Source organism: Anser anser (assembly GCF_964211835.1).
Source record: "Anser anser genome assembly, chromosome: 18".
Classification (NCBI taxonomy): domain Eukaryota; kingdom Metazoa; phylum Chordata; class Aves; order Anseriformes; family Anatidae; genus Anser; species Anser anser.
Genome location: NC_139739.1, coordinates 9,118,383 through 9,130,568, shown reverse-complemented (window position 1 = coordinate 9,130,568; position 12,186 = coordinate 9,118,383). Strand labels below are relative to the sequence as shown.

The following is a 12,186-nucleotide window of genomic DNA, read 5'->3' as shown; positions in this document are numbered from 1 at the left end:
TAATGTACGTATGAATAGAGATAATTCCAGCCTTGCTCTCTGACAGTCAACGAGACGCACGGAGAAAGTCAGGACAAAGGGCTCAGCGTGTTTCCAGAAGACACAGCCCACCTCCTCCCAGGCATTCTGCACTAATCACAAACTGCAGCTTCCACTGACAGAAATCATCGCCTTGCACAGAAATGTGCCACCACTAAAGACGAAGAAAAGAAGACTGCTTCCCCTTTCCAGGAAAGGGAGAAAATAATCCACGTATTAATATTAATGCAGACAAATGGATTTATAGCAATCCACATTTCTGCCATTCATGGCAGAGCTGAAGGGCAAGACTGACTCGTGAAAGAGGCTGCTCAGGAGGTACAGACGAGAGGGGAGGGAGGGCAGGAGACAGCAGTAAAGATGAAGCAGATAACTTCACTATGTTCCTCTAAATAAAGCTTCTAGATTTACTGATTTATACTTTGTTCAAAAATAAATAAAAGTATACTGTAATTACCACCGCCTTAAGAAACCAAGTGTTTGTGCTCAGGGTAGTGTGACTCAGATTAGTTCAAACTGTTTCGCAGCCACAATTCATTCAAATGTTTACTGCCTTAACTAGCCTAATTGCTGGCATTGAGCAATTCAGTAAAAATGTTTATATTCTCCCTCCCTGCAAGGTATTTCTCAGGCTCTCCAAATCTCCACTGGCCTCCCCACAGGCAACTTGCCCATTGCAGTGAGGGTGCTGAAGCCCACGGCGCAGCCTCCTCTCCTCGTGCACCACAGCTGTCCCACTGGGACACCCAGGACAACCCCAAACCACCACGATAGAACCGAGACCAAGGTCCTAAGCCCTGTTCTTCATCACATTCAGATGGGCTGCCGTGATAAAAGGTTTGATTCACAGTATTTTCCTTTGTTCTCCTGATTCCACAAACCAGGAGTCTCACCACACGCTGAGAAGGCAGACAGCCCGAATGCCTATTCCAAAGCCAGGTTGCCTCTGTCAGTGGAAAACAAAACACGAAACAGTTCCTCAGGTTGAAATCTGCATGTCATCTTACAGACAGCAAGTGGCTGGCTGACTCCTCCCTCTAAAATACAGCACTGGGATACACTAGAAGCTTAATTACGACTAGATAAACGTGCATACTGAGTGTGACAGAACTGCACTAAATATTAACTTAAACACAGAATACCATTTGCTTCTACTGTCCCCAAGAGCAGAGCACATCTGACCAGCCCAACCTGCCTGCAGGGCTCACAAACCATTTCCTTACTGATGGCAAAGGTTCCTACAACACAAGATATGCATCTTTCAGGTAGCTTTATATAAATTCGCAAAGTGCACGTTTTTTTCTTCACTCAAGGAAGAAAACTGTCTAAACATTAATAATTAGCCTGCCAAATCCCTCTCGTTGCATCGATGACAGTTACTGGGCACAGGATCATGACAGTCTAAGCAAGACTGACATGCCGACCCCGCAGTGATGGCAGACTGACGTACCTGCCTCGTCAACACCTTGAGTTCTGCTGAACCAGCAGCCTCTCCTGTTCCTCTCCTGTTTGGTGAGAGGCCGGCCTCACTGGGGACAGAGCTCCCATGATTAAGGCCTAAAACCCAAAGGCCTAAAGAAGTAAGTTTTGTGTAAGTGCACAGAAACCAGAAGGTAAGACAAACCTTGAAGAATAAGTTGGCCTACTTTTGTTTGGTTAAAAATATGTACTCAAATTAGCACAGGTACCAGTCCCAGGGTCTTTCTTATTGAGGCTACAAACAATAAACTGAAGTTTAGCAAATTACTAACACAGATATAGACTTCAAAGGGTTGCTAACAATCACAACTATTTAGAATCTCATATTTGATGTTTTCCTGAAATCTGAGGTCTGAGAACAATCTCCAGTTTTATTCCACTATTCCACTTTTTTTTTTTTTCTATCATTTTTTGGTTTCAATTTAGGGAAACAGCTCAAACCCCATCTATCTGAAGAACCATACATACAACCCCCCAAAGGAGCAGGTCAAAACTGGCACAGTTTTAGATTGTGTGATTTTTTAGAGGCCTGATTCCTCTCCTACCATTCAGCAAGATACACCATTTACTGAATTACCGCCAGGAATGTTACCGTCAAACGACAAAATTTAGAAGTATAAAACCCGTATTACCTTCCTTGATAAAGCCAGATTCCAGGCATGTTAAACTTCAGAGAAGCTTTCAATGTATTTTAATAAAATGACACGACTGCTTTCCTAACAATATCCAAGTGTCATTTAAATTTGAAAACTGTAGTTGTGGATAAAGGCACTCAGCCCAAGCAGGCAGCCTCCCCGTTGGCTGCAAGCAGCCTTGGACACAGTCTCCTCAAGGGCTTTGCCTGGACTGGAGAACAAGATGGGAGAACACCTATAGCTTTGGATTTTCACTCCAGATCGGGGCCATATTCACCCTCCTACCCTGTTAGCTACTAACAAGCAGCTCACGCAGACCACAGCCATGTCGCTACCAGCCACTCTGCACATACATTTGTGCAGGATTTGTTCTCAAAGAGCCCTCACGCACAAAGGAGAGAAAGGCTGCTCTGACCTTCTGTCACACACAGCAAATGAGAAAGAGCTCAGGAGCGAAACATCAATTAACAGTGTGCAGCTCAGCTACCTCCAACTTAGTTCATTAGTTATGCTTCCTGCCACAAATGCCAATGGTGTTTAACAGCTTGTCAGGAACCTTGTCTTGTCCACGGCTGATTAGGTTGAACAGAAACAGTAAAATCGACACGAGGAAGCATGTAACAGTACTTGCCTTTTTTTTCCCCCCTTTTTTTTTTAAACCAGGAACAAACCTTTAAGACAATTTCAAAGTGAAATGATGAACAGCAACGTTATCCGAATAGGAAGCAGAAAAGGGAGGTAAGAACACTGCAAACAAGCTTCAACAATACCAGCCTTCCTATCACAGATACCCAGCCCCTACAGATCTCTAATTGCTTTACATCATATCTTACCCATTAAGTAGAACCAATAAGTCTTGAAGTACTTGAGCTGTCTGTCATCTGGAAGCACATTTATGACATTTGCAAGGAATGCTATGATGTTAGGATAAGCTGATCATCATTGAAGGTAAAAGTACAAATGCATTTAGAGTTAGGAGAAACATGGACAAATTATATCAACAATACTCCATTTAGACAAGAAATGAACCAGTACATTTGAGAGGAAAAAATGGCTGAAATACTGATAGTAAAGGGAAAGAACTTGCAAAAAAGTAACAGCTGCGCTGTAGAAGACGGAAAGCTTGACCGGAGTTTTTGACAAGATCACACACCTAAGAAAAGGAAAATACAGCTTGGGGGTAAAGAGCTTCAGTCTAAAAAAAACAAAACCAATCATACTAAGACTGATGGAGTATAGGAAGGGTTTCATGTGTAATAATATCATGTGTACTACTGTCTTTGTCAGCAAGATATTAAACCAGAATCCATGACATCTTTTGCCTGAATAACTACATCCAAGTTTATGTCAGAGTGAATTCCAATTTTGATAATTTATCTTGCACACCAGGACATAGTATTATTCTTTACCTCCTGCCCTAAGCGGCTTGAAAACATTGCCATAGGTTGATGAAAAACTGCCATGCTATATGCCCCAGGACATTTGCATTTCAACAGGGAGCAAAGCAATTTCTGCGTTTGTAAGTGCAGGAAGCATTCTGGTCTCCTTTGCAAAGAGAAGCGTATCATAGACATAAGATAGTGCTATTGATAATTAAAGATGTGATTTTTAAGTTCCAGATCCAAAATAATTTCTTTTTTAACATGTAAACTTAAAAGCAAAAGGACACAAAAAACTACCACTAAAAACGAAACAGTCCAGCTGAGATGGTGCTCACCAAAAAAGATAACAGAGATGGGTTGTGATTAGTGTTTGAACAATGTTTATCACTCAGAATGGAACAAAAAGAATTTTACGCAATTATCTCTTTTCTGGAAAAAGCTTTTTTTTTTTTTTTTTTTAATTACATGCATTAGGAGACAGAGGTCAAGTTTGAGATCAATTGCTATTCTGGTAACAGAACATCCCTAGCAGCTGTAGGATTGCCCTTTCTGTATCAATAAGGAAAAATGTGATCGCACAAATAATCTGTAAACATACATTATTCAGATTTTCCATTTATCATGTTGTATTTCACTACCACACACAGGTACCCCATCTGCTTCCTAGGACGTTCAGAGTCAGACTCTGGAAATGCTACTTTCTATTGCTAAATACATCTGTTACAGACAGTCCTGTTCAGCTGTTATTTGCAAAGCAAGGAATGTTTTTATAGCAACTTCCTTTATATCTACCTTTCTGACAAACAGCAGGGTCAGTGTTACCAACTCACGCTCAGTTCCAGCTATCTCAGATAGCACAATATTCAATTGACATGGGGGAATGGGAAAACAGCAAAGTGATACATTTCAACAGAGAATTGAAAGTTGTTTTTTTTTTTTTCATAAAAAGCAGGATTTGTTATAGAGCTCTAGAGCCACAAATTGAAACACAACAGATTGCAGTCACGAACTCTGGCTAAGAAACAAAGCCACAGGTGGCAGAGCTTGGCAGTGTGAAGCCACCACACTGCCTACAGTGCTGTCAACAAGAGAACTTAGAAAGGGGACGCTGCTCTGTCTTTTAACAATTTATATGAAGAAAATACTATGAGAAAATAACAACAGGTTCCTACACCAAATATACACAACGATTTTAAAGCCCAGACTAGTCATCCCACTTTGGGTTGTGTTCTGTACTCAACTAAGTAAGCTGGGGTGGGGCAGCGTTTGACTGGAACAAGTTAAAATCTCTGTATTGCTGCAAGTTTGTAGTTGGTGTTGTGCAGTGCACTAAAAGGCAAAATGGCCAAAATCACTTCCAGTCCAATCCCAAAGATGGCAATGGCTTTACTTTTTCTAATCTAATTTGAGAAGAGTATACCACAAGATTGTACAATACAGAGGTCTACTTAACACCAATCTATAATGAGCATTTTACTAGAGATGAGCAAATCTATTTATGCACTATGAGCATCATCCTAAATGAATGTGTGAGAGGTACAGGAATGTGTGGCAGTGACCTTTGTTAGCAGCTAATGGTGATATTACTCCAAGCAAAAAAGAAACCCAACATGTCAAGAAGAGAATGAAGATGGAAAATATGGATAAAAATGCATACAGGTAACATCAAAATTTTTGCTAGTTACTGCATTTTGAGATTTAGGGGACTATAGCATATGTTTGCTTTTATGAAAAATAAAGCTAGGCATATAACAGCAACACACTCTTTATATATACATTCAATTCCAACCCAAAATATTTTTAAATGACTGCGCATTTCAATTATTTGTTCAAAATCATTTGGTTTTCCATACTGATGCACAGAAATATTTTTTGTTCACTCATGTTGTCATTTTTCACTGTTCCAAATCCATTAGCAACCAGGCAGTTACATTCAAACAACATTCTGTTGGGAGCTTTCAATATGAAGAGCTATGTTTTTTGCATTCATTGGATTAAAAACATTTTACTTTGTAGCATTAGCTTGAACAGTCATAAATCCCAAAGTGAACAGGGGGGAAAATATTTATAAACCTGCTGTTCAACACAGGGGAATAAGGAAGAAGGGATACATTTCATTTACATTTAGACATAAACGAAAAATATTTTTCTATTCAAATTAGAATGTATTAGTCTTGGTTAGTGGCAATTATCTGCTCATGAGGGATGCATACTGACTCATGACTCCAGTAATAATAACACTTGATTTTTTTTTCCTATCTTGAAATCTTGCAAAGTTAAAAATGCTTGCTTTTAAACAAGCTTTAGACCTTCTTATACTAAATTTCATCTGTAAATAAGTATTTTTAAAACTCTAAGATACTTTTGTACATTTTTACATTTACAGTGCTGTTTTTAATTTAGGTTATGATACTGTTAAAAATCAGTTAAAAGACCAACAGAGGAATCTATTCAAAAAACCCCAACATTCTAAGCAAGCACATAAAATCCTGTGGTTTGCTGCTTAATTACATTTATGGAAACAGTCTGTAAAAAGTGTTTTTCTGATGCTTTCACTGTTTTAGGTATCTTCAGAAGATTTATATGGACAATCAACTTCAGTCCTAATATAAAGTCTTCTACAAATAAATTTCCTAAAAGTCTGTATACTTTACATTATAAAAAAACACGTCTCCTTTGGTAAGAAAGACCATGTAGTGTCAGCTGTCTAGAGTCAAAGATGATTCGGGACATATCTTTCCCTTTCTTCTATTCAGTCTTTTCCTAATGTACTTCTGTTAAGTCTCACTGTAAATCAGTGGTGTCACAACAAATTTTCAGGTAAGATTAAGAGGAAAAAACCCAACCCCACAACTTTATGCATGTTTATATAACTAAAATTTATTATATATTCTTGTATTCAGAGACAATGAAACAGTGCACAACTGCAAAAACATTTGTTAAAATTCTCATTTTTACATTGTATCATAGACTTTTTGTGCACGCTTCATTTTTTTCTTCATTTTATAAAGTTTAACAGTCTACTTATCTACAAGACACAAAAATCACTGTAGAGATTTGTCAAGCTTTGTGTTATATGGAATCTTTGTGGCTCATCTGAATAACAAAGAAAACAGAGTAATTCTTTTTCTACCCCTTTCCAAGACACAAATACAGAACAGCATTTCTCTGTTCATTTATTCTATATTCGTGCTGTAACACTGGACATAATAGCATTTCATTATCTGAAAAAAATTGTAGCATAAGACATGTAATGGAGAGAAAAGTTTACCTGCAGTGTCACAATGTCTTGCCGAGTGAAGGGCTCATCAGTCAAGAGATCTTTGTAGCTCTTTGGTTTTATGTTCAGCTGCTCAACTGCCTAGTGGCCACGGGAAAGACACAGATATTAAAAACTGAATTATAATGTGTAAATATTACAAGTAAATATATGATACCACTCAAACCTTAAAGGACTACTGATAAATAAAACAATTTCATATTCATTCTCAACTGGCAGCTGCAATATTTTCATTGTATACTTTAACAGATGAAAAGCCATTTAATTTGTACGAAATTTAACAGCTTTGTGTTGTGATTTAAAAATAATAATAATAAAAGAACCATGCAATCTCAATTTCCTAGGTATACACATGATTTTAATCAAATTCATCATAAAAGTACCATCATAAACTTGCAGTTTTCTAGGTTAAGTATTTTACAGATGGTATAAGACAGGCAGCTTTAACAAGGGGTCAGCATCTCCCCCACTGTTACCACAAGTCAGACAACAATTTGTGAAGTTGGTCCATCTCCTAGTACTTAATTTCCTTGGCTGTAAAACAAGAATGAAACCTACCTACCTTTCTAAAGCTTTTTGCAATCATCAATGAAATGCATCAAATATAAAATACTAATTACGAAATGCAACAAACAACTTACCTCATAGGCAAACACGTTCCCAGTTGTCTTGATGGCCACAATATGGGAGTTATTGGTGAATACAGTAAACAGCACTGGACAGTGGTATTTACCTGATGGAGAGGAAAAAAGCTTGAATTTAGCATGAAACCCTTGCAACTAGTTTGAAATTGCTAATTTCTGTTATTTCTGTGAAGGATGTTTACATTCTTTTTTGATATGAAGTGTAAATTCTGTGTGTTTTTAATAGTGTTTTAACTATGCTTTGATTTTTCAGTGCCAAACAGAAAAAGTAACACTTAAAATAATTCAAAACCAAGCAATGAAAATGAACTTCTGAAATCTACTGCTCTTAATTTCCCAACACAACTTTGTCCAACATGCTTAGTATCTATTAAGTATCACAATATAGTTGTTATTGTTGCAATTAAAGCTCTATTGAGAGCACCAGCCCTCTACCTTACGGTGCCCAGTGCTCTACTTTCAGTGTTGTTCACAGGAGTACACGGTTAGCTTATATGCAACGGAAGTTCACAGCAGCTGCTGTACTTTTAAGAGAGGAGAGCATTTTGTATTCAAATGTGGCAAGCAGAATGCCATTAAATCTGAACACGTTATTCAATAAGGAACGCAGCTTCTGCTCTAATCAAGCTGTGAATTTCCCCAGGAGGGTCAGCATAAATATTAAGCATGTCAACAACAAGCACACTGATGGAAGCCAATGTATGAGGAAAAAGGAAAATGTCTGGATGAGCTCAGCAGAAGCAATTAGAAGAAGGTTATTAATACTTGATCAGTTTGCTAGACTTGGGGGTTTGGGTGAGATTTTGAAATAGGTTGGGACTGTTTGGTTCTTTTTTTCCTAATTACCATCTGAAAATCAAAAACAGCAGGGAAACCAGAATAGAGATTGCTCACAGCACCTGCAAAGACAGGAAAGGCAAAGACCTACAGAGTATTTACCAAGCAACTCATTGGCCAGAGGAGGCACTCTGACCTCCATTGTGGAGGTTCAAGTAAAGGATGAGGATTTTTTCTGTTGATATCACTACAGTTGAAAAGGAAAGACATTTTCACAAGGGCATGAAATTCAGGAGGAAGATTAGAAAGGAATTTCTAGAAGTGGCATGAGGGTATGGCCTAGCTGATGGATGCAGAAACACACTAATGAAATGTGGAGGCTCAATCCAGCTGCACAAAAAAGAGCAAATCAGCATGTTCTCACTTCTAGCAAAAGCAGAGTGGCTGAGGTTACACTTGTTGATCTGAATAAATGGTAGTCCACTAAGGAGGGATCTTTAATTGGAAGAAACTGCAAGATCTGAAGACATTTTTATTGTATGGGTATGAACAGAAAGATTCTATGTACATAGCAACAGTTCTACATGTTGAGATTTAAAGAAAAGCTGGCTGACAGACAGAAATGCAATATTTTAGCCTCTCTTTTACTGCATTTTCCCTCGATTAGTTAGTGACACAGCACGTGCCTTTGTATGGAAAAGAATTCTAAGACTGCATAGCTGCTGTCACCCCACCCAGCATTATGAACTGGACTTCTTCAAGGAAAGCACAATTATTACAGTATCTTTCAAAAACCTTGGCCACAGTGACTACTGATTGTATTTAACATCCTGCTCTTGAGACAGATGGAACACGAAAAGCAGAAGAAATCCATCAACTAGAGTACAGACCTTGTAGTCCATAGACTGGTAAGATAAGGAGACAGACACTCCAGAATTTTATTCCCACCTAATCTTTCCCACTCTCATTTCAAACAGATCATTACCTGCCTTGCAAAAGATAAATTCATCTCTACTCTTCTATTTTATTACTAGCATCCTCTCTTTCATGGCAGATTTTATATTGTTAACCCTGCAGAAATACAACTCGAGGCTGCTTTCTTGTGTGCCACTATTCATAAAATCCCATGTGTTCATTTAAGACTAATTCATTTTATAAACAAAAAGTTGCTCCAATCCAAGTGAACAGCAAATAATGTCATAATATAGTAACTTGTCTGTTTCTGAAATATTTCTTTAAAGCAAATACTACCTTATTCCAGTAGTAGCTATAGTAAAAAAGCTAAATAATTTACAGCTCCCCAGTACACAGAAAAACAGAAATGGGGCTAAAAATGTTGATCACAGCAAGCAGTTAATCTACTCAAGAAAATAAAAGCCATGATAAAGAACGCAAATTATGTAACTTCACCGTGGGCAAGACAAACCAGGATTTATTAAAGCATTCATTAAAAAAAAAAAAAAAAAGAAAGAAAACCAGAAAATTAGTGTACTTACCTTCATTGTTTTTTGCAAAATTCAACTTTATAAGTGATTTGGCATCTAGTTTCTAAAGAAAATGAAGTATTAAAAAAATTAATGACAACAGAACCTAACCATGGAAATAACAAGAAACTGTAACATCAGTGCTAGTATTTTAATAGTATATAATTTATTAATAATACATTGCAAGTTGTCCAAATCTTCAGAACCCTGGGAATTTAAGTTAGAGACAGCGCACAAGAACAAGGCTCACGGAGCCTGAGAACTGGGATATGATTTATTTATGGTGTTGTAGTCTGACACAGCACAGGGCTAAACAAACCGAATAAGCTCGGGAGGTTGCACGACTGTCCTAGCACAAATTGAAAGGGGAGTCTGCATGAAAAGCAAGGAGGCAAAGCCTGTCGCTACTCATCAGATGAGACAATTTGGGAAGGACCTCTGATGAGGGTCACAAAGCTAGCGAGTTATTTGGGCAATTGAGCTTACTACCTTTTCCGAGATAATTGTAATTTTGCTTTTACATCAGGAAACTTGTTCACATGCCCGAAATGATACCGCTCCTTCAGCGACACGTCGAGGCAGGCCGACACATGCCGGTCATTCAATAGGGTCAGGAGGCGATGCGGGCACAGGGCTGGTGTTACGGGGCACATCCTGACCCCGCCGTGCCCCCAGAAGCCTGCCAGAGGCACCCAGACCAGAGACAGCCCCAAGCTTCAAAGCTGAGTCAGGATCTCAGATAGAAAAAACCCCACCGATGGTATCAGCTGGCAGAGAACGATTCACTGCCAAATTGATTGTTAAAAGCACACACTGCACAGGCCCTTCAGAAGAAGCAATCAGTTCTTTTCTCTAAACATGCACCTGAGCAGCTCGGGGAGGTTTTTATAACCCAGACAGCTCTTTATAAACAGATACGAGCGGAGATCTGCCAGCCGTGGGGCCGACACTGCTAGCTCCATCATTACGACAAACAGCGATAACAAAATCACGGGAAACCAAGTCAGTGGGGTTTTTTTCCTGCCTAATCAAAATTCATATTCTTGGTTCAGAGAGTACGTGTTATGACAGCTGGACTCTTTCATTTACAGGAAGGCACCTCTCAAATTCTTTTTAGCCAACTGGCAGGCTAATTTGCTGCCAGAAAGGTAACCATCTCTCTAATTTATTAGCAAGAAGTGTAATGCGGGCTAGTAGGAATAAGATGGAGAAGCGAAAAGAGAGGCCAGGTTAGGAAGTATTTAGTTAGGTGCTGGAAGACTGGTGCTGCTGCTTTCCTTAAGCAGATTCCCCAAAGAAACATCACCACCAATAAAGCATCACCTGCACACTGCTGGGTTACAAAGAAAGACAGCAAAGGCAACAGCAGGTCTGAAATGACTAAGGGAATGCAGAACTTTATTCATTTACTTATTTATCTTCTTACTAGAACAAAATTGTCAAAGAAGTAGTAGGGGAATAGTAGAGCTGCCAAAATGAACATAAGATCCTGGACAGATCTGTTCAACCTAAACAACTTATTAACACAAGGCAGCATCCATCTGTGCACATGTTGTGCAACAGCCCAAAAATTATGTTCCAGAGAAAACTTCTTCAGAAATACCTCCGCAAACACCTATCGTTTAAAGGAAGGCTTTTGAATGATCTTCCTGGCTCACTTGAGCTATCCGAAAAACATGAGCAGATCATCTTTAAACAAAAATGGAAACAGTTTCCTAAGAAACAGTTTAGCATGGTTGAAGAGTCAGATTTAAACATTGACAGAAACTTAGCAGAGAAGACAGACTAAACTCCTGTACAGACTTTAAAGGCTGCAAAAGCTGCACTACGCTGTTTCATCTGTCAAAGTTAGAGGTGCTGCCAAGTCCTTGGACTCTTACTCTGTACCCAGGGAAACCGTACAGTATTTCAGGTCACCTCTCTCCATAATGGAGAACAAGGTTAGTTTTCAGCATCACTTACTCATGGTGCATCAGCTGCTCGTGCTGGCCTTTGCTCCTCACCAAGACGAGCTCTTATACAGCCTTACATGTCAACAGTAAATAAAAAAATAGCAATTTTCATATAAGAGTTGAAACATATGCACTGCCTGGAGTCTTTTTTCCAGGATGAGAGCTCAATATGATGAAGCGCTGCATGGACATCAAAGGCCGATGGCCTCAGACCGCCCTCCTACCAAACCCATACTAAAGAAGTGGCCTTGGCGTGTCAGCTCTTGAGCAGCACCGTGCTTCAGCTCAGCTGGCAACAGCTTCCCCCCGAGCTCTCCCCTAAATCACGAGGGAAGTTCCTCCTACTGATAAAGGACGTTGTTTGTGCAATCTATTTACGGAGAGGCATGGAAACGGGCTGAGCCTTGTCTATGAGAAAATGTGTGAAAAATCTAATCAGGGCAACAGCTCAGAAATATTTTGAGAAGTTGATGAACGCATCTAATGCATGGAAAGACAGGAGGGAGATTTGTCA

The 12,186-nt window shown here is 39.1% G+C and overlaps 1 protein-coding gene across 1 annotated transcript in view; it reads right to left on the bottom strand.

Annotated features, from left to right (window-relative positions):
• Nucleotides 1-12,186, bottom strand: part of PPIL2 (peptidylprolyl isomerase like 2) — a 73,410-nt gene that overhangs the window by 46,161 nt on the left and 15,063 nt on the right. The window contains exons 6-8 of the mRNA XM_083803495.1: nucleotides 9,733-9,784; nucleotides 7,457-7,548; nucleotides 6,807-6,896 (exon numbers count right to left, since the gene is read on the bottom strand). Coding sequence (XP_083659621.1) covers nucleotides 6,807-6,896; nucleotides 7,457-7,548; nucleotides 9,733-9,784 — 234 coding nt within the window. The remainder of the gene's footprint in view (nucleotides 1-6,806; nucleotides 6,897-7,456; nucleotides 7,549-9,732; nucleotides 9,785-12,186) is intronic.